General features: G+C 38.6%; 1 protein-coding gene across 2 annotated transcripts in view; it reads right to left on the bottom strand.

The window, feature by feature from the left end:
- CDYL (chromodomain Y like) overlaps positions 1 to 24,355 on the bottom strand; it is a 175,225-nt gene that overhangs the window by 87,139 nt on the left and 63,731 nt on the right. For both annotated transcript variants that reach the window (XR_010922471.1, XM_067562622.1), the window contains exon 2: positions 3,605 to 4,271. Coding sequence is in view for 1 of the 2 variants with exons in the window: in XM_067562622.1 (XP_067418723.1) it covers positions 3,605 to 4,271 (667 nt within the window). In the remaining variant the exon portion in view is untranslated. The remainder of the gene's footprint in view (positions 1 to 3,604; positions 4,272 to 24,355) is intronic.

Below are 24,355 nucleotides of genomic sequence, written 5' to 3'. Positions count from 1 at the left end.
ACTAAAGCATGTCTGTATTCTGAGAGGGGGAAAAGAGTTCCTTTCCTTCTATTCCATCCTAGAACCTCTACAATTGGACTTTTGCTCTTTGAACTCCACTGAAACTGCTCTCGTCAAAGTCTTTAATGACCTCTTCCTAGTTGAAACTCAGAATCAGTACTCCATCCTCATCCTCCTTGACCCATCAGCTGCCTTTGACAGACTCCGTCATGTTTTTCTTCTTGAAATCTTGTCCTGTATTGGCTTCCACTACTCTGGTCTATCCTGATTTTCCACCTACCTTTCTAATTGCACCTTCAGCATGATCTTCAGAAACAGTCCTCATTCTCCTCCCTTCTAGCTTACTGTGGAGGTTCCACGGGGCTCTGTCCTTGGTCCCCCTCACTTCTCCCTTTTACACCTAATCTCATCCACAAACACAAATTCAGATACTACCTCCATGTTGATCACTCACAGATCTACCTCTCTACTCCAGACCTGTTTCCTTCTGACCAAATAAAATCTTGACCTGTTCCTCTAACATCTCCTTGTGGATGTCTAGCCATTAGCTAGAGTGCAACATGGCTAAAACAAAGTTCTTAATCTTCACCCCTACCTCATTTCTTGATCACTGTGGACACCAACACCTTCCTGCCTATCAGTCAGGCCATTAACCTGGGCATCATCTTTGACCCAAGCCTCTCTCTAGGTCCTTGCATCCAGGTTATGTCTAAATCCTACAGATTCTTTCTGCATAACATCTCTAAAGCATGGCCTTTCCTATCCATACACAGAGTTAACATCTTGTCCAACCTCTCATCATCTCGTATCAATTACTGCAACTTTCTTTTCTCTGAATTTGACATACGCTAGGGGGGTGCTGGAAACATGCATTGTTTCAAGGCATGTGCTCTCAAGGTAGATGAGATAAGTAGAGCTGGATGGTAAATGGTTTTCTCACCCTAAAAGGTCAAAATCTTGAAGATTTTCATGATCTGAAAAATTTGTTGGTACAAGTCAATCAAAGCTTTTTGTTTCTATAATTTTGAAATATTTTATTTTGATTTCTATCTAGTGATTTAATGTTTTACTATAATTAGCTTAAATTTTTAAACTAAAAGTAGTTTTGAACTGAAAAAATTGAATGTTTTGAAAAATGTCAAAACATACCATGTTGACAAATTTGAAACTTTTTTCCAAAAACTTTTTGAAACAAGATATTTGTCAATACCGACCCTTTCCCACAGTTTCAGTTTCAGCTATCTGGCATTTTCTAAAAAACAAACAAAAGTTTTACTGAAAAATTCTCAACCAGCTCTAATAATGTTCGTTTTGAAAACCTCACATGGTTTAGTCTTCCAGACGACATTCCTTCCCCCCGCCCCACATTTTGTTCTATTGTAATTGCACCTGTGAAGAAATACAGGACAGCCGGAACGTTCATAGAGTGCCACAATCCTAAATGTTAATAGGAGGGGTTCTGGAGACATTGCTAGGAAGATGTTTTGTTGACATGGCAATGTGTTGACTGCCTGGCCAACAAATCTACATCTTATGAAATGCATGACAGAAACTGAGGGAATAGTTACATCTTAGCAAATATACAGGTACATGCATCTGACCCAACATCTATTCTATACATGACTGAAGCATCTTTCATTTCTATTCCTGTGAAGCTTCATGCAGTTCTCTTCTCTCCACTTCCACTGAAGGAACTATGCTGTCCCATATATTGCCAATGCTACCAGTGTAAAGGGATTAGATGTTGGAAATGGTTTGGTCATTTGTGACCAGTAATTTGCCTGACAAGGTTCCTTGTTTCATTTGTTTCTTTCTTTGGATACCAGGAGGCAACTACACTGAAGAGAGGGCACATCTTTCAGTTCACAGTGGGCATTCATACACTTCCTCACCATATCAGTTATCGCAAAACCATTACATGTGCACACACATCTAGTAAATTGTTTGTGTAGATCAGTATTTCTCAATTGGTGTTCCGCGGGAACACTGTTAGGGTTCTGCGAGCAGCTGTTCTCCATGCCGCTGAGAGCAGCTGTTCTCCGCGCCGCCGAAAAATGGAAGATGTCCCGGATTTTCCGGCGGAGGGTATCCAGTGTAAGTGTAATTTAAGTGTAATTTAATTGAGAAATGCTGACCTTTGCTTATTTCGACATTTGAAGACTGTTAAGAGTTTGGGGGGTTCCGCAATTATTTATGGAGTTCAAAAGGGTTCCGTGGCCAAATTTAATTGAGAAACACTGGTGTAGATGAACTGACTAGAAGTTTCATACATTGAAGTCTCTTATGTTTATCTCCAGCTTCTATTTGGGCCTTTTGAGGTTCACATTCCTCCTGCAGCCCATGAACAGCAAGAGACAGTCCTGCCCCAAAAAAGTGCATTATAATGGTTCCCTAGTTCATCTGAAGCCCAATGGATTGGTTTGTGACCTGACACTGCGGCTCCTAGAATGGGTTCCTCACTGCCCACTGATTTCCAACCTCTCCTATTGTGGCTGGGTTTTTTGAAAATCTGAATAGGTGCAACAATATATATGAGCTACAGACAGATGCAAAGTCCTCAGCACACTTTCTTTTGCCCCCATCTGTTGTGCCTGTAGCTGCTACTTTTGGCAGGCCCAATTCTTAGTTTCCAAAACATTTTTGCCACCCCTCCAGCTTCAATAGTACACCTACAGATTTTGGCCGCTGCATTACATGTCTGCAGATGCAATTTTACACTTTTGAAAATGTAGCCCTAAAAGCACACTTATAAGAATATTTGCAAATGTACGCAACAATCTATATGTGTTTACAGTTGTTTTGTGTATTCTTCCCCATGAAAGAATAAGGACTTGGGAAATCAAAGGGATGAATATTAAGTTTTTTAAAAGGTTTGACTTATTAAAAAGCAGTTTGTCTTGAATTAATTAATAGTAAGTTGCTGAGATATTAGTAAATTTGGTTTTTAATCTAAAATGAGTTTTCAATGTAAAGTGATTTACATACAGCCAAATATTGATAAATTTAATCAAAATGCAAGACAGAATTCAATCCAGAAAAAAAGTGCACATATCTGTCCAATTGGCTCAAATTTGTACAGAAATAAAACATGGGAACACTATTATTTAAACCATATAATTCTGATGGCTTTATTCCAAGCAACAGCTAGGCAAAAGATATGTAAACCAAAAAAGAGAGAACCACTGTAAAGAATCCCTACTAAAAATTAGGTGACTATTTCCATCATTTATATTCCTAGCACTCATGACGAATTTGAGTCTCACCTATTTAGAGAAATTTAAATCAATGATGTAATCTTTGGGAATGCTACACTGAAGTCAAGTCAAACACAGATGTATCTTATGTTGATTTTTAAAACACAAATGCCAATGGAATTCAGTGAAGAAAGCAAAAGCTGGCAAATCTCTCAAAGGCTTCAGTAGTCACAGTTATTTAAGAATAAAGCAATTGTGAAATTCTCCAGATTTGGTTTAGAACATCAGTTATTCTCTGAATCAATATACTGCTCAAACAGGTCTGCTGAACAAATAACTGTTTGCATATGACAAACAACAAGAGTCCACCCAAAAGGCTAATCTACATAAAAATGACATTATACACTTACCTTTTCCATTTATTGTTAATGCTGATGCAATTGTGGCTGTTACTGGCACTGGTAGTTGTGGCACTAATGGATGTATTCTTGGCCGACTCCCCATCCTAGCACGCTCTGCACCAGGTCCTAATAAAGCTCCCACTGGTTTTTCTGCTGCCACTTCTGGTGCTACAGAGTCTTCTTGATCCTGTTCTATGTGGTCCAATTTATCAGGGCTTTCATTTTGAAAGTCATCAACTGCTGTCCTGCTTTTAATAGGACTTTTGGGCACAAGGATTTTAATACCTGATTTTGCAAGGTCCATATTTTTCCTGCTAGAAAGAGATGGTGAATTGTTTTTCCGGAACTTCTGGGTAGTAGCAAACAGTTGATTATTTTTTGATTCCTGGTCTTTGCCAATCACTAAACATTTAGGAGACGTCTTTGACAAAGAGCTATTGGTAGATCTAGAAATTTGTTTCCTGGCATTATTTGGAGAGGTCCTGTTTGTCCTGGTTAATGTGCTTTCTTTTTGCTTTTCATTGTGACGTCTATTAAATTCATGTATATATTCCTCACAATTTACAAGGTGCTGTTCAGGTTCCCACGTGTCATCTTCACTCTCATATCCTTTCCATCGCACCAAATATTCTGTTTTTCCCTTCTTGTTTTTCCTCTTGTCAACAATTCTCTCTACCTGTTGAAAGGAAAATTAAAAGTTAAACATGGATTTAGATGTAAAGAAGAAAAAATACAAGAGCAATTGCACATGAGATTACATGCACATAGAACATTTTTACAGGAATATAAATTTAAAATATTTTTGTGATTCTACAATCTGGCTGTACTCTTCCATTGCTGACTGAAAATGCAGTTTAATGTACCTCAACTTGTTACTTCCTTCTGATAAAATATGTCTGAAAAATAAAAAATGTTCTTATTCAGCAAATATTTTGAAAGTACATGAATCTGAATATAGCATATCTCAGTTACCACGTTGGGTGAAATCTTGGCCCCAATAGAATCAAGAGATGTTTTGCTACTCACTTCAGTGGGGCCAGGATCCCTTTAACTATAAGAGAAAAGTGTTTTAATATGCCATATAAACATTATGTATAAACAAACTGTTTATTTTACAAAACATATTGATTTAGTATTGCTTGATAATCTATTTATTTAAGCATGAGTCATGTGAGAAGTTATTGGTCCTAATGATATATTCTTTGGTTATAAAGGATATTGTATAGCTCAGGAATCAAGGGAGGATATGTGTCATTACATGAAGAAGGCTATTCTTTTGGTGAAGACAAAGAACTGAAAATCAGCACATCTAGTCCTGATCCTGACTCTGCCAGACTTGTGTGTGTCCTTGAGCAAATCACTGTGCCTAAATTATCTCATCTGTAAAATGGGGATGAATAGTATAGACTTTATAGGCAATATAAGAACAGCCACTGGATTATCAATTTCTTCTGTTCCATATCCCCCACAGTGCCTTCTGTTCACCCCTTCCATCCTATCCCATTTTTGTTATGAGGATCCTGATGCTCCCTCTTCTTCTATCTTCCTCTAATTTTTGTTTATATGTTTAGTTTTTTAAAAGGGACTCTTACTTTACTACTGTTGCTCCTAGCCTCAGTGCTTTGACCATCATGAGCAAAGGATTGCCATGTATGATAATACTGAATGCAAGTATCTAGGATTATCTCTGAGGGATACTTCCACTCATTTAATTCACAAGGGTGTGGTTAAGCTAAATTAATGCTTACAGAGTGACTAGAAGGATGGAAGGCACTATACAAGTGCAAACATTGTTGAATCATATTGCTGCTGACAACAAATACTGTGAAATGTACCTCTTGGTGTTGAATGTATGCATTTAAAATTGCATCTTACTGTACTGTATTGAATGTCAAATGTTTGTTTCATTTAGACTACGTAATTATTTTCACTTCAGCTACTGTAAAATCTGTATGACCTATTGTAACAGCTCTTTGTGATAGAATGCAGACACTCTACCATAATACTCAACCATCAGGATGTTACAAAGGTCAAAAGTATAACTGGGTTCAGAAAAGAATTAGATAAGTACATGGATGCTAGGTCCACCAATGACTACTAGCCAAGACGGTCAGGGATGCAATCGCATACTTGGGGTGTCCCTAAACTTCTGACTGCTAAAAGCAGAGACTTGACGACAGGGAATGGATCACTCAGTAATTTCTCTATTCTGTTCATTCTCTCTCAAGCATCTGGCACTGGCCACTATAGGAAAACAGGATACTGGGCTAGATGGACCATTAGTCTGACCCAATATGACCATTCTTATGTTCTTACATATTTGGATTTGTCTAAAGCTAATAGAAGTTTTTTACCAGAATTCCCTTAATAAAACATTACTTTACTATTCAAGTATATGGTACTACTATTTCTATAACACACAAACAAATTTGTAAAAAATGAATTGCCAAAATATTTAACTGGTGACATTTTCTAATGGCTAAACAAAGAATACTTTAAATATTTAGAAGTTATTTTAGACCTAATTATATTACTTTTTTATATATTTATGGGACTGATGGAAAACGGGCTAGATATCAGAATATGAAATCAAGGCACTCGCTTTTCCAATAAAATGATACATGAAAAACATCCTGAACAATAATGCTGACTCAGAGTAAATGAATAGAAAGTTTAGCATACAGATATAAGGAAGAATAAGCCATTGAGAACTATTGTTAGGACACAGATTGCCTAAAAGTGCTGGTCAGTGTAAACCAGACATGTTAAATTAAAAGTAAGATGAAAGAACATAGAAACACCAAAATCTTGATCTTGTATTGTCAAAGAAGGTAGTGATGATGACTCTGTCTTCCTATCTCAATCTTTCTCTTCTGCTTCTAAAACAAATATAAAAGCACTAACCTCAGAGAAGATGAGCTACAGATACTGGAAAGGACATTTATATTCTCTCAGTGAAATCTTCATAATGAACACCTCTAGTAGGGGCTATATCTTTCAAGGATAACCAAATACTAAGGACATGCTCTTTTAAAGTAGTAGGCAATTACACCTGCACACAGGAAAACACCTCAAAGATATAGCAGATGAACTGCTGAACAATAAATACAAAAATCTTTTCCTATCCAGATGATTTGTAGAGCAAACACAGTAAAACCATGAAAAAGAACTCCATTATATTTAGCTATATTGCTCAGCGGTGCATATTACAGCTTCAAAACCTGTTTCTGTATTACTCTGTGGTTAAACAATTATAAAAATGGTTAGTTCTTTCTAAAGGTGTCTTATTTCTTTTTTTATATTTATACCACAAATGTAGTGGTGATTACTGGGTGATAAGTTGTGGAACCATGTGATAAATTGCATTTGTCATGCACTTTTTGATTGCCTCAACTTCACTCTGTCTGCTAATCAGATTTCTCTGGGACCGCCTCCAACATTTTAACCTCTCGGCAACTTTTAGACAGTTGCCATTTTTTAAAACTACCAACCACAAAAGGATTCCCTTTCCCCAAAAATGTAGAATATCCCTAGATTCCCCCAGTTTACACAGGTCTGAAGTGCAGAACAAGAAATATTACAAGAAATATTCTTCCGAGACTTGTGGTAGGTTTAAGGCCTTATACCTCATGAAATATCAGAACTAGAAACCTGTTCTTTCCCCTCTTTGGGAACTTCTCTTTTTTCATTACTATAAGGCATTTCTTTCTAGTCTTGGTACATAATTAGATATTAGACATTAAAACTGTGACATTATGATATGAGTAAAAAAAAAAAAAAACAACCCACGCCCCAAGATACTTTCAAGAAGTGACTGGTTTACCACTTTACCACAGAGGATAACTTAAATGTTGACATCAAAAGAAAATAATGTAATACAGGAAGAGACAGATTCTTATTGTTATATTATGGTAATGCCTATAAATCTCATTTATATTATGGTAATGCCTATAAACCTTAATCAAGGATTAGGGTACAGTAAAGACAAGTAACGGAAAACAGTACCTACCTCTGAGAGCTTAATGTCTCAATGCCAGACAAGATATGGCAGGTGGACAAAGCAAACAGACAGGATAAAAATGTATTGGGAAGAAGAGCTCAGACCCACAGGCTGAGGTCTCCACCCTTCTGCACCCTCTGTCCCCCTCATGATGGGGATGTGTGGTAGAACTCAGAACAGGATGAATCCTGAGGTATAGGGGGAGGCATGCATATCCCGAGTTACAGGTTATATAGTAGGAGCCCTATAACCCCTGCATGCAAACCGCTTAAATACCTGTATAAAAGTATGGGTAGTACCCTTCCCCTGTGTTTAAGTTAATAAAAATTGCAGCCTACTGCTTAAAATCCATCAAGTGTCTGTCCTCATTTCGCCACTGTGTCTGGATCAACAGAGCTGGGCAGAAAGGGAGAAGTCACCGTTTCTCACTTGCCTAACAAATGCTAGCTGGTAGCAATTTATAGGCCTCATGCCAGAGATGCTGGAACCAACTGGCTTTTGGCAACTACTGGATACTGCACAGCCAGCCATCTTCTGCCACAGGATACACTACTCCGAATATTACTTATTATTTAGATTGCTGTAGTGCCCAAAACATGCTACCAAATGTTGGCTTCCAAACACAGTAGAAGATCCCGTCTTCGCCCTGAAGAATATATATATTTATATTTTAAAATGACAAAAATAGGGGAGGTAGGTATGTATCAGACAAGCAAAATGATTGAGGTGGCAACAGGCACACTTGCTAGTTTATTTATTTTTACACATATTATCCCTCCACACCTCCCACAGTTCATCTTGAGGTATTAATGTACATTATTAGATAAAGAGAGGCATGTTCTAATGGTCAGAGCACAGGAACACCTGAGTTCTAGTTCCAGCTCTGACAACACTTATATCTGTGGCTTTAGGCAGGTCACTTAACCTCTCAGTTTTCCCACCTGTAAACTGGTCGTAATATTTCCTTGGCTCCAAAGGAAATGGTGAGAATTAGTTAATGTTTGTCACTTTCTTCAAAGAGGTAACACACTATATAATTGTTAAACATTATTAAGGAAAGTAATTGAAGTCACTTTATCAGAAACAGCTAGGTGCATGCATGGGCAATAGTGCAATAAATAAAATAAACCACATATAGTGCAAACAAACTGAAACATGAATGAAAATCAAATAGATGTTCTCACAGAGACACTAGGACAGGCTGTATTTGCTGACATCTATAAAAACATTTAAGGCCGCTGTACATGCTTTACTATTTAAATTTAATAAAGGACTCCAGAAGATCACAGTATAGGTACAGTTGACTCCTGATAAAATATCCACAAACGAAAAGGACAAGCTAAGCATGTAATAAATAATAAGCAAACATTTGAGATTTACTGCAACGCTCATCATGATTTGATTATCCACTCTCATATGTTGCCTTCCTGAAAAAGTTGATCTACTGTTTTTAAAAACTTTCTTAGGGTGTGTCTACCCATTCAGTTGTTCTAAATTAATTCCATGTGTGGACACTCTTTTTCCGGAATAAGAGTGCTATGTTCCTGTGTCGCTTAACCTACTTTATACTGCCAAAGAAATGCAGAGTAACAAACTTGCTTCGCTAATGTAAAATAATGTTTTAGCAAAATTCATTGCTTTGAAATGTTTTCTTCATCCTCAAACCTTGTGGATTATGCTAAACTAGAATAAGGCACTCTTATTCTGAAATAAAAATTTAATCTGGATTAATCTGGATTAATCAGGAACAACTCCATATATAGACAAAACCTTGTATTTATATAATGTCTTTCACTGTAAAGGAGCCCAATGAACTTTACATTTATGAAATGCACTAATTACTTAACAGAAGACCATGCAAAACAGTTTAGTACCTTATTGAACTGAAACTGAAAGGGAAGTTTGTATGGGAAAAACAATTACTCAGATTGGAATTTGTTTAGGATGTCAGCAAAACACACCTCTAATTTTGCAAACAAACACATCTGGTCACTAGACCAATTCAGCAGAAAGACAGCATCTCCAACAGCCCAGTGGTTAGCACCATGCTGGAAATCAATACTGGCTCTGAAAATAGTTGACACTTCATGCAAGATACCAGCGTTTCTCGGAAGTCACTAACTACTGACCAGGCTCAATCCTGCTTGTGATATATGATGCCATCATGGCTTGAAGAGTTTATAAACAGCATCAAAAACAAGCATATATATTTTAACTTATCAATGCTTCTCAAGTTACTTTGCCATTAATAATAATAATGACCTAATGCAGATGACGTCAGCAGCTATAATTAAGAAAAAATTGTTTATTGCATATATTTCCAGAGCATCCAAAACCATGGTACCTTAAAACCATTACTTTTAAGATCTGCTAACTGAAATCAACACCATAAGTTATACTAGAATGCAAGAAACACACATTCTTAAATATCCTCAAAAAGTTAAAAAGCTGCAGAAAACAAATATTTAGACATCAACACACTCGCTACGCCACACAATGAACTTGAAATACTGGCGCACATTAATACAAGATAATTTAGTTTAACGTGACAAAAACACAAGCTTTTCCCGTCAGGGATAGAAATGGAAATATTTGGGACGACTACCAACAAATTAAAAAGTTTTAGGATTCAGCAGGAATTACAAGTGGAAAATAAGCAGCAACCATAATCTTTCAAGAGAGCAAAAAAGACAACAAGAACTTGATTCTGGAAGCATCAGGAAAAATGGTTTTCAGAATAGTAGTTGAAACAAACAGCACAAGCAAAGATTGAAATAACAGCAAATAGAAGAAGGAACAGAGGATTTTGATCTTTTTTAGGGTCAATATTAATGGATGGGAAAGCAATCCAGAAACAGGGTCTTGCCAAAAATGTTCACCTCAACGTTGGGATTATCCACAGGCAGTAGCGTGGATGCAGCCGCCACCTCCGGGAGCCTGCAGAATGGCAGCAGCGCAGGGGCTGCGGGAGGTGGGCCGCAGCTGCCGGGAGCAGCACTCCGACTGGAGACGGAAGAAGCTGCGCAAATTGTGGAGTGTGAAGCTGAACCAGCTCTGTCCCCTGCTCCACCAGCAGTGCCAGGCCCGTTGCCTGCAGCAGCAGCCTCCCCCCACCTCTGTTCCCCTCCTAAGGGTTCCTCATCCCCAACATCTGCCCAGGGCTGCGCATACAAGGCTCTGAGGTCCCCACCACCACCCGGCCCTGCTCTCAGCCCAGCGCCCCTCACCCAGCAGGGGGAGACGGCTTCAACATCATAAGTAAACAAGCATAAGTAACTAAAGGCCAACACAAATTTACAAAACAAAACAAATGACAATTGACAATTTAATTATTACAAATAATCTTGAGGAAATCCAAAGTGATACAACCTCAGAGTTATTTGTATCAGCTCAACTGGTTAGATAAATGATTTAATCATTGTGCCTTGTAAATTGCTAGGTCATTTTGGATCTCTACCAGCAACATTTTAGCACTACAGATCAACTGTCAGTCCAACTGCTGAATCAGAATTTCATTACAATCAGACTTCTTAGGGTTAAGGGGCAGGTTGTTCTAATATTTGAATTTTAAATATTAATTCACCTTTTTAAGAGATTTCTTCCACAAGAAATGTAAGCACAAGGATTCCGGGCCACGTTTCATTAGAAAGTATTTCCATGGGGTCTGCAAAATATTTTATAAATGGTACTCAGCCCTTTTTTCTTAGTTTTTATGATGAAAGGTTTCCCCTAACCCCAGCCTCACACCCACACTCTTCTCTCACCCCCACATCCTGCAAGGAATTTTTTAAAAACCTTATAATAATCAAGAATGTCAAGTCTGCTTTCCCTTTAGTGGGGGGGGGGGGGGAGGGGGTTTCCTCCATTCTGATGGATGCTTATTGTGAACTCTTCTACTATAACAGAAGGATGGAGTTGAACCTTTAACAAAGACAAGTTCTCTAAACCTTTCACATTATTAACATCTATGTAAAAATGACTAAACAAAAAGCAAAGACTTTGAAACAGTTTTATGAAAATAAAATTTAAAAAAAAACTGCCCTTCTTTTGGGCTTTCCATCTTTTGGTTTTTATTTAATCTCCACAACTTTTACTTTACATAGCGCTTTACCAAAAAATCATATTATATTTAAATTGTTCCAACACAACTGTCAAGAACTGAATCAGATGACACAATGCTGACCACATCTGACTGATCAGTCTAGACCAGTCAACATTGGGTCAGCTAGTTGCAGTTAAACCTTGGTGAAGTTGCTGACATTTGGACAAGATATAAAAACATGACTGACAGACGAACTGCTCAGGGAATTGTTAATTGAATTAGCCTTTAAGCCACCAAGACCAAAGAAAGAGAGACTGAAAGTAATTTTTGGCTAACATATAACTGGACAAATTATTCACTATGAATCTCATATAAGTTTTATCCTTTTTTCTGTTTCTGAATCATCCACAAACATGCCACAATTTTTACTAATATATTCACAATTGTTCAATAAATAGTTTGTGGGAACAAATTTTAGCCTATAGTTTGTTTGCACATTGATCACTATACAAATATTTGTTCCACATAATTAATCACCAAAGTGCACATAAAAAGAGCTTCTGGAAGTGTTCATGACAGCACTTTTGTTACAAAAGAGTATTAATATTTATTCATTCAATGTGCTCAATCATTCCGGCTCTATCTACGCAAGAAAATAGTAATGTCCTTTGAGAATGGAAATCTAAGTGGTATGTATAATGGAATCAAGAAACCAACCAGTCCTTCAGCTGAGAAGACTGTCCCACTCAAATCTGTAAATGGACACATCAGTACTGACAGAAACAAACAGATGCAAGGCTGGATGGAACATTATCATGAACTCTATTAATGTGAAACCACTGTTTCTGAAGCAGTGCTAAACATGATCTCCAATTTCCAGACTGCATATGGGTGCCAACAGACAAAGGGTTCACTGTTCTTTACAAGCAACTCCTGTCAGACCTGACAAATTCAGTACACCTAATACAACATTTTTATGGTATTTATCCCTACTCCCTACTGAAAGCTTGTAACTTATCAATACTCACAATCATTGTGAGATGTGTGTGTGTGGGTATTCTTTAAGGAATTTTGACCAGGAGGTCGATGAATGATCTTTCAGTCTCCAAAGCAGTGGCATTAGTTTGTACAACATTGATGAAACTATACTGAACAGGGAGGACCATGTGAAGGTTGCCAATATCACTCCTCGCTAACATCCTTCCTCCAACCATCCAGTGACAGATGGCTATGTTGCATGAGTACAAGAAATCTCTTGCTAACCAGAAGCTCCTACTCCATGACAACCTCGTTCACACACCACACGCTCGCCTCAAGTCCCAAAGGGACACCTTGACCTCAACCCCTGGCCAGCCCTGCACAGATCAGGAGGCTCCCAGTCCCAAGCCACTATGACCAGCAGCAACTCCATTGAGGGGGGGATGAAGCGGGGGGAGCACAGCAGCTGCAGAGCCTCCAGAGCAGTGGCAGTGGAGGCTGGGGGTAATGGGCAGGGGCAGGCCAGCATCTTCACTCATGCATGCTGCAATCACCACCAATGGAGGTGGGGGACGCAATAAGAGACCCTGACGATGGGATGGAGCATCTTGGCGAGGCAGGGCAGATCAGGAGGCGCCCTCCTGAGCTGTGTGGCCAGTGGCAGCCGGGCAGCAAGATAACCCAAAATACCACAACCTGCAGCTGTGAAAGAGCCCCCACAACTGTCAGTCAGAAATAGCCCAATTGGGTGGGAACACTGCATATTTGGCAACCATCCCACCAACCATTCTGGATGGCTGGAGAAGCTCTTCTGTCATCCAACTTCAACCCAGAAGACATCTGGTGGATGCAATGGGCAGGCTCTGATGTAAACATCAAGCACCTAATAAATGACCCCTCCCGCATCAAACTTCCTGGTTCCCTGCTCTGCTGAAGACAATGGATGTCCATCAACTGTGCTAGGACATTACATGGAAGATGTGTACACATGATGCACAAATGAAAAATCAAGGATTCACCACAATGCAAACACGGAGAACTCCAAACCATCAAAAATTATAAACAAGTGTCCCAACTTTTCATTTCCAGGAGATATAGTAAAGGTGCTCTCTGAAAGAACTCAAATGGATTTCAAATCTTTCTATTAAATCTTGCTAGTTCCACACAAAAGAAGATTTAAAGAATAAGATAACTATATTGAAAACCATGCCTTATTGTCTTGGAGTACAAGTTAGTTCCCAGGGAATCATATGTCTCAGTGATGGCCCCATTCAAGCAGGATATCACCCTTCTCTGGCTAGCCAATTATGTAATGATTGCTCAATTTTCCACTGTTGCAACAACACAGAAAGGTCAGTGGAAAATCATCAAAGTATAAACAGCAAAGCCACGTGGAGGTAAAAAGGAACATTTTAACAGACAGGGTCCCCTGTCTGGAAATAAAGACAAAAGACTGATTCAGTATAACACAGGATAGGGAAAGACACTCGCCATCCATTCACTGAGGACACATCTTGCTGAGCATGGGTATTTCATAAAAAATTGGATCCTGGGAACTGAACTTTGGGAGGGAAACCTACTTTGTTAGATAGGAAAGGTAACTAATAGTAAGTGTAGACCCTAGTATGCATTCTATGATTTTGTTTCATATTTTAATATTTGTTTCCACCACTCTTTGTTTCTAGTGGAACCTATAGTCTATCTTAAATAAACTTTCTTTTGTTTTATTATAAGCGCTCACAAATGTTATGCGTTATATAAGAGCAGTGATTCAAAGTAAAACAGATAAAATGGAGTGCACTGATCCATTGGGAATAGAGATTCTGGATTTCTGTGAGTGGCCAGTGTCAGGGTCTGGATATCACAGGGTAATGCTTCAAGGGGTCTCAGGGACTGGGGTACATCTCTTGTTAACCAGCTAGGCAAAGGTAATGCTGGCATAACCCAGAGAAGAGTGCATAAGTGGATGACAGGCTGGTGATGTTACGGAGCAAACATTCAACTACCACAGGCAAGATTTCCTCTACCTGGAGGAAGGGGGTAAATAGGTGACTCAGAGTCCTGGGTATCTGGGGACTGTCACACAGACTATTGAAGAGCTTATCTATAAACAAACTTGAAAAGGCAATTGTCTCCCTAGTACCAGGAAAGGCCGCAAGAAAAGATGGAATTCTAGCTAAAGTACTAGCTAAAGCAAGGAGGACAGGTTGTGCTTAAATATCTGCACGATGTCTTGCTTGCCTGCTGGAGAAAAGGAGGGATACCACAAGACATAATAGAAGCCACCATCAAAACACTGTATAAAATTAAAGGAGATTGGAGTGATTGTAACGACTATAAAAGAATCTCTCTCCTTAACGTTGCTGGCAAGACATTCACATGGGTCATTCTCAAAAGACTGCAAGTTGTTGCCTAACATGTATATCCAGAGAGTCAATGCGGCTTCTGAGCCAGTAGATCAACTATTGACATGGTTTTCGCACTAAGACAACCTAAAGAAAAGTGTCAAAAACACAGAAAACCTTCATAGATCTTACCAAGGCTTTTGACTTAGTCAGCTCAAAGGGCATTTTCCAATTCCGCCCCCTCATATTTTCAGATTAATAAATTTTAAGGAAAGAAGGGACCATTATATCTCTAGTCTGACCTCTTGCATACAAGAAGCCATTCAATTTTACCCATTTACCCCGTATTAAGCCCAATAAATTGGGCTTTACTAAAGCATCTATCTTTCAGAAAGGCATCTTATCTTTACTTGAAGATATTAAGAACTATTAGAAAATGGATCAAAAATAAGACTGAACTACCCTAATGCCATTATATAAATCCATGGTGTGCCCACACCTTGAATACAGTGTCCAGTTCTGGTTGCCCCATCCCAAAAAGCACATAGTGGAACTGGAAAAGGTTAAGAGAAGAGCAACAAAGATAATCAAGGGTATAGAATGACTTCCAAATGAGAGACTGAAAGGATTAGAGCTGTTCATCTTAGAAAAGAGAATACTCAGGGGATATGATACAGGTTTATAAAATTATGAATGGTGTGGGGGAAAAGTGTATTTTATCATTCCCACAATAAAAAAATCCGGGGTCACCCAATGAAATTAATGGGCAGCAGGTTTAATACAAACAAGGGAAATAATGGTTCACACAACACACAATTAACCTGTGGAACTCATTACCATGGGATGTTGTAATGGCCAGAAGTATAACTGGGTTGAAAAAAGAACTAGATATGAAGGATAGGATTATTTGCTCATATTGAACATAATCAGGTCATGATCACTGGTCCCTAGACAACCACCAATTTCCAGTGATTAAGTCATCTTTATCTGTTACAATGAGGTCCAAAATAGAATCATTTCATGATGGGGGCAATATCTTTTCTGCTAGACAACTGATCATCAATAGAAATGCTGGTGTTGTTTTACTACTGGCTGCACTCCAGCATATATCTCCCACCAAACTGAAATCCCCAAAGGTTTTCAGAACTTTTCAGGCTGCATACCCCTTTCCAAATAATGTAGTCTACCGCGTACCACCACCTGACAAAGAGTCATAATATACCTATAATTAGATTGCCAAATCTTTCTAAATAAAATGTGTTGTCCGCCATTACAAGATTTTCATTGCATACCCCTGACAAGAGTTCACATACCCCATGGGTTTGAAAACCCACAAACACAATTTATATTTCCACACATTACAGACAGTTGATCTTAAGGAGTAACTCACCCTGTTCTCTAGTTTGACACAGTAGTTTATAACAGACCTTCAGCAGTACTCCTCTTGCGCTTTGCTAGATAGCAATTGATCCATATGCATTCAAGATTCTGCAGTTCAGAGTTAAAAGTAACTCTGAATCAGGTAATGATGTCTTTAATATAGAGTGCCACACCCTCACCTCTTTTATACACTCTATCCTTTCTAAGCAGGTTGTAATAATGATTAATATTTCAATCGTGCGAATCATCCCACCATATATCAATAATGCCGATTATACCAAACAGTCTCATCAATGAGAATTTCATATTGCTCTTACTTATTACCTAGCATTAGTATACAACAAGTTGAAAAATTTCTTCTCTACATATTCTTTGTCACCTTGGTTCAATTTTTTCACAATGCTCTGAGTTTGAGTTTATGTTGCATTTGTCATGTTAGCATCCTTCCCTTGAGTTGTTAGTTTAACACTCTTCTGGCTGCCCAGTAATACCCCCGCACTCCATCTGTGAGATGCAGGCTGTCCCATTCATACAACTCCCTCTTCCACTGAAATGTGGCCAGTGTTCCACAAAACCTTCAGCTTCACAGTATTTTATTTCTTCTCTGGCTTGCAGAATTGTAAGGATCTCCAGAAAGATTACTTGGCCATTCCTCTTCTTCAGCTCCTTTTTAAGATCCCTGAAGTGTTCAGTAATCTGTGTAGTTCTATACGATGCCATATTGTTGGTTTCCATGCATATCATCATCAATGGAGACTTGCCAGGCGACTTTATAATCCCACCTAATCTTGCAGTTACATCTCATGTCTTCACTCCAGGGAGACAGCACAGTGTTCTGCTGTCCTTATGTCCCTTGCTGACTTCTCTGTCCTCTCCTCTCAACATGGAGTCACTGATGACTATTGCTTACCTACATAAGACTGTTGAAGAACATCTTAGTGGCTACTTGCTCTGTACCAACATGATGCCTACCAGATATGCCCACTGCAGATTTCTGTTCCATTCCTCCACAGACAGGTTCCTCCGTAGCTGATTCACTGAATGCCTGATAATGACTCAACACTTCTAGCAGGTTGAACACGTCTTGATTCTCCCTCCTCTTGGTCACAAATCACTAGTCCATGTCTTCATTTCTATTCTCCAGTTCCATTATTACTGATCCTTTCTCTTGTGGAATCTGTGGCAATGGATTTCTGAATCTGGTTGCCCAAGAAGTCTTCATTTACTTTGCTGCTATGCAGCATAAATACTTGCGCTTACAGACCATGTCATGCCCTCCAATAGGTACACAAACTTGCACTTCATTTTCCAAAAATCTCTTCTGTCTTCAGGCACCTGCAAGTCAGATCACAGCAGCTCATCATCATCCATATCCGCTATCTGGTATAGAGCTATACATAAAAGAGAAGAAACCACACTCCTTCCTATAAATGACCTCCAAAACACCACTGTTTGCTACTCCTGTTTGCCTGCTCAAGTGTTTGGTTGGCAGTGAGGAGGTGGAGCTATGGCAAATAGGCTTAGTATATTATATAGTACTGAGAGAGAGAGAGAGAGAGAGAGAGAGAGATTAACCACTCAGAGTATGTCTACACTCAATAAAAGATCCATGGCAGACAGTGTCAGAGACCAGGTCAACCACTTCAGGCTCACGGGGCTTTTGTTACAGGGCTAAAAATAGTAGTGTAGACATTCGAGCTTGCGCTGAAGCCCAGGCTCTATGACCCACCCCCAATCGCTGGGTTTCAGACCCAAGGCTCCAGCCTGTGCCTGAACATCAACACTGCTAATTTTAGCCCCGTAGATTGAGCCCAATGAGCCTAAGTGAGTTGACTCACTACTGCAGGTCTTTTTTTGCAGTGTAGACACACCCTCAGAGACTTCAAACACTCGGTCTGATCAAAGACTCCAGGGTTCCAGCCACAAGGTCCTCAGAGAGAGACAAAGAAATGTTTGTCACCTGGCCCAGTCAGAGCCACAAACCTCCAGCCCTATGGCCTCCTGTAGATAAATGGAGGAAACACAGAACTCAACAAGTCCCTTTACCTCCAAGCACTAGAATCTGCTGATACTCCCTCCAAAACTCTCCTGTTTGCCACCCCTGTTCACTTATTCATTCAATTCTAACCTGATGGCTATTGACAAACACCCAGCTCACAGGACAGATCAAGCCTGCTTGATGTATTTATGTGGCCTGCAGGACAGATTCATATTCCACAGAATGTGTGTTTACTTTTTAAAAACCAAGATTTTAGATATCCTGGTTGCAAAGAAAGCTTTTTAAATGTGAATTGAGTGTAAGACTGCCTGTAAGAATAGCTATGAGAGATGTGATCAAATCCAAGGCCCTTTAATCCAATTGTCAATTCTAAAACCCAAAGATGATACTTATCAACTTTAACCATTACATTGCAGATTATTTTAGTGGATGGCATGGAGGAGTAGGTAGGACTGAAAGCCAGGAGAAGTGAGTGCTACTGCAGGAAAGGAAATGCAGAGGGAACACAGAGACTAAAAAGGGAGAAAAATAAGGGTGGGGGACAAAGAGGAAAAAAGAACAGGGTTTTAAAGGGGAGCATATTTTCCGACTGACTGATGCTGAACTGGACAATAAAGCATTGAACAAATACCTAATAAAGTTTAGTTAGTACATAAAGCCACTCCACTATTGATCCATGTCTAAGACTCCTCACTAACATCAATCGATACATAGGAACTGCCATTCTACTTCAGATTCAAAGTTCTATCTACTCTAGTACCCTGTCTCTAGTAATGGCCAATACCAGATGCTTCTGAGGAAGGCACAAGAACTCTGCAGTAAGCAAATGTGGAAAAATCTCTCTCCATCCCCCACCCCACAGGTCTTCTCTTAATTCCTTATTGTTACAGATTGGTTTAAGACAATGCATGAGGTTTAATATCCCATCCAAAAAATTGTTAGCAACAACTATTACGTATTCGATATTCTTGTCAGAAAGGGCTTGGGCATTATTTGGGTAAATTATTGGCCTCAAAGACATCCTGGGGCAATGAGTTCCACAGGCTAATTGCCAGCTGTGTGAAAATGTATTGCCCTTTATCAGTTTTAAATTTGCCATCTTTAGACTTCATTGAATGTCCCCTTGTTCTTGTGTTATGAGAGAGAAGAAGCTCCTGATTCACTTTTCTAGACCATTATTTTACACACTTTTATCATGTTCCCTCTCATTCACCTCCCTTTTAACATATACAATCCCAGTCTTCAGTCTCTTTTACTATGAGAAAGATGAGGCAAGGAAAACTCTCATCAACCATCTCTGAAACTCCTGTAATACTGAAATATACTTTTCCAGACAGTATAACCAGTATTGTACACAACATTATAAATGAAGCACACCACTGAATTGTATTTTCCATATTTTTCTCCATCCCATCAGTTTTTATCAATGGAAATTCTACTATGGATCAAGAGGGTTATGTAATCCTAAATTTTATATCCTGGCCTACAGACCATAGCTGTAATTCAAACACAGCCCTCTTCACAAGTTTCAAACCCTTGATTACGGTGATTATAATGTCCTTCATCACTGTAGAATCTGAGTGCCTGAGATGACGGTTTCAGACACGTTTGTAGTGTACCATCATAACTGGGACCTTTTACAGGTCTAAACAGAGACCATGGGCAGGTCGAAACAGAGATCACAGAAACTGTACTATGAGCCCTCTCACCAGCATTAGTGCTCTTCCAGCATTGAGAACATAACTGAGGCCCACTGAAAGATCGCCTGGCTGCTGCTTATGCTGTACCTGTTTTGTACACAGGCTGGGATTTTAAAAAAAAGGAGGGAGTTATGTGCCACACTCTCATTTAATTTCATTGGATGCCTAACTCCTTTAGGCGCCTTTAAGCACCTCTGAAAATGCCAGCTATGAGAAAAAGGTCTTTGAAAGCATTTTGCAGGAAAGACACAATAGAAATGCTAGAGCTTGTAATGGAAACGTGTTAAAGCAGCTTTCCTTATTTAGTGAATTTTCTTACTGAGAAACAAGTAAGGAGAGTTTATTCTTTATTCAAGGTTTAATTCTTTTACAAGTCACACTTTTGAACTGACATTAAATGTCTGCAAGGCAGATGATCTTCCTGTTTAGGGTTAACATAGAAATTAACACTCATAAATGAAAACCTACTGCATAATCATTATATCAAGACACTTATATCAATGTAATTAACGTATATGTTCCTTTATGAACAAATACAGCCTCTTACTCTTCACTTTGCTGGTCATCACTGACCTAACCCCTCAGTTAGGAACAGTTCAAACACATTTATTTATACAACATAAAAATATACATGTTGTAGGATATAATCTTATAATATATGTAAAAGTGTACAGATAACATCTGATAATAAAAATGTATAGAGGTATTCAGTAATATATGGTTAACAAAGGTGTACTGTACAAAAAAAAAACTATGCATCATTTTGTTCCATTACAAATAAGGATAAAAAGGAAGACCTAAATTAGCATTAAATAGGCTTGATCTCTTAAATGAACATTATTCCTATTAGAATGAACTTACCTTTCAGGTATGCAATAGGTTGGAGCAGTCCAGAATGCTTAAGTATTAATGTGCTATATGTATTAAGTTATCAAGTTCTCTCATCACGAGTTAACAAAGGATCTCATCACCAATATATAAAATCCCTCAGGAAATTCTTCCTATCTTAAATTCATTAGTGAAATCTGTGCTCCAGAGAACATAAGATGAGTCAATTCACTTGGCTTTTTATTGCTCACAATACTAGTTGTTCTTTTCTTTCACAGGCAAATATTCTAAGGTAAAAATCCTGCTGCTCCACATCTCTCTACTGCAGTATGGAGAGCTTGGGCCCAAGCCCCAGAACAACCGATACTGTTCCACTGGAAAAACCAAACCAAACCAACCAAACAGTATTGAAAAGAAGTCTTGCAATTCAGATGACTATGGCAACAAAAATCATTGATGAGTCTCTCTCATTCAAGTAAGTCCATCTCTCAGGATGTGATGGTTTAGTAATATTTGGTGCATTTGTTAAAGCTATCCCACAGACAGAAAAGACAACTTTAAATTGCATGACTAGCACTTACTTAAGAGATCATGTTAATACAAATATGGTCACTGTCTCTTGCTGCTTGAATAATGCTGAGTGGCAGTAGAAGAATTCATCAACATCAAGTATCAAGACAAAGCAGATATTTGCTTTCAAAGCAGGAGACAGATACTGTAACAATGTTTAATTACAATTACTATTTCTATTAAACCAAATGATTGATGAAGATTCAAAATATTTTATCAAATTTGTACATTAAGATGACAGTAGCTCACGGTACAATTGCTGACCTGGTGTATTCTGAATGGCTTTGAAATCAAATCAGTGTACTTCAGTCATGGCCAAGTACCCATAAGAGTGGATTTTGGGTGGAGGTTTTGGTATGCTGTACTTCAAATTTACACACTTCCCCTTCCCCCAAACACACATTTCCATTGATCATGGTCAGCTATCCAATAATATGACCAGCATGTATTGCAACAGTATAAATACTGCATGGATCCTTTGCAGAATTATTAAAGGTATACTTTCATTAAATTAACTGTTCCTTAAAAAGTTGCTTATCTATTAGACACAAATGTAAGTTTTTTTCTCCTCCAAAGATCAGTCACTCTCAATATCAGTCATTCATGTCTTCTCATTTAATAGAATATTAATTATTGTCATTAAACTGAATATTAAAGATCCTGAATTACAGGGAAGTGCTAATGTCTATAATATTTTCTTCTACATGTCTATCATTTTGGGCATGCCCCTCTTTATAACATCATTGCTATGCAGCAACTACATTTACTGCTCTTCTCCATCATCTATTTACTTAGGGTGTAGCAGCTGTTTGAAATTAGACTGATTATCCTTATGTTAATTGGCAGAATATACCATGCCCCATTTCAAAATCTGTGTGTGCATTGGCATCAGCAGTAAAGGATGTGGCAGAAGTGTATTTTGGACATGGGAAATGGCAGCTTCAGTAACGCAGACTGTGTTTAGATAATTCTCCTACTCAATTTCACAATAATTCAAACTAATAAAAATAGAGAGAGAGCTGAACTTTTTTTTATTACATTAACAAAAAGTCCTGAAGAACAAGTTCTTTAAATCTGCTTTAGAATAATCTTTTATTTATTAACTTCATAAATTCAATCCAGCTAAGGAAACAAAAACCAGATTTGTCATTGAGTGACATTACCCAGGATTCAATCTGAACCAATGAACAGCTGTGTCCCCTCCGTTCTCCAAATCTGGGGTGCCATTTACACTGCTTTGCTGTGAGAACTATTATTCCTGGTCTTCTCGCACACAGCCTCCAGCATGGAAGTTACTCCCACTTACAATGTATGTGTGCTACAGCACTCTTGAATTACACTGCAGAGCAACACTAGCAATTTCCCAGTCCCAGACTTTCCCCAGAAATGTATGTCTTGTACTGACCAGCTATCTCCTGGACAATACAAGCTGATATAAAGTCTGTCATTTTATTAATAGAAAATCATATGCACAAACCCTGTTATCCCAAACAGAGTTTCCCAAATACCTCAATCCAAACATGCTGGTTCACAAAAAGCAATAAAACAAATTCATTAACTACTGAAAGATAGATTTTAAATGATTACAAGAAATGAGGCATAAAAAAGTCAGTACTGGTACATGAAAATAAAATAAAAAGGCAACTAATGCCTAAATTAACAAGCTAAAGTAAATTTGAAAGAAAAGTCTCTCTCACCACATTTCAGTAGTCTTACTGGCTGAATTTCTTTCACTCAGGATCTCCCCCCAATTTCAAAGTGATTTCCTTGTTTTACAGGTGTTTTGAATGCCATGGGTAGAGAGAAAGAGAGGAATAATTCGGGACATCTGCTCTCCTTTCTTATAGTTCTCTCTCTTTTTTGAGAATCATCTCCAGATGAGGTTCAGGAGACAGAAAGTCTGTGTGGATAGGAACCCACAGCTGTTTCTTTGTCAAGATGTAGATTCTCACCCACATCCTCTTTTCTGCCAAAGAATGGCCACTTAACCAGGTGATGGTCCTTTTGATTTTATTGATACCTGGCTAAGGCATGGGCCAGCCTTTTGTCTCTGGGGAACTGGCTTGTGACTGCTCTCCAGACTTGGAACATGTCTCAGTAATATCATTCAGTAGAATCTTGTAACTTTACATACAATGTTGCCACACATAATGGATAATAATGGTCAGCAAATTATGAGTTTTCGAATGATTCTCACATGACATAATTTGTACAAAATTTATCATAGTCTTGTAAAAGGAGTGAACATAGGGAGTACAGACCATCACACCTTCCCCTGTTCAATTGGTGTCAATTTTTGACTTAAGAAAGTGATTGGATGCTTCCTGTTTTTCTCTCCAATTTGCATCAGCACAGCACGCAGGCCTATGTCTGATGCATCTGTACACAGTTCAAACATTGTCAAAATCAGGGCTAGCTATAACATGCTTTTCCGACAAGATTTTCTTTACCTTATCTAATCCTTTCTGGCATGCTTTCATCCAAACTACTTCATTTGGCGTGGTCTTTTTACGTAAATCTGTGACTGCAGATACACTGAACTCACACACAAACCTTCTGTAATAGTTTACCAGACTTATGAAAGATTGGACCAGGGTTTTTTTTGGTTTGGGGTACAGGCCAATTTACAATGGTTTCAACTTTTAAAGGATCAAGAGATATTTGGCCGTCCCCTAGCCAGTGTCCCAAATAATGAACTCTGGCTGCTCCAATTTTATACTTAGAGGCTTTTATGGTTAGACCTGCCTCTGCTTCTTGATAGCACAATTCACAAGTGTTCTTTGTGATCAGCCCAAGTGTCACTAAACACTGCAGTGTCATCCACATATGCTCTTGCAAAGTTCTATAAGCCATTTAACAATTGGTTGACCAGCCTCTGGAAGATGGCTCCAGCATTACGTAAGTCAAACAAACAGTAA

This window comes from Emydura macquarii, unplaced genomic scaffold (genome assembly GCF_026122565.2).
Source record: "Emydura macquarii macquarii isolate MOO-44397 ecotype Brisbane River unplaced genomic scaffold, CSIRO-AGI_Emac_v2 contig_2452, whole genome shotgun sequence".
Lineage (NCBI taxonomy): Eukaryota > Metazoa > Chordata > Testudines > Chelidae > Emydura > Emydura macquarii.
The sequence above is the reverse complement of the archived record's forward strand: the minus strand, read 5'-3'. Positions and strand labels throughout refer to the sequence as shown.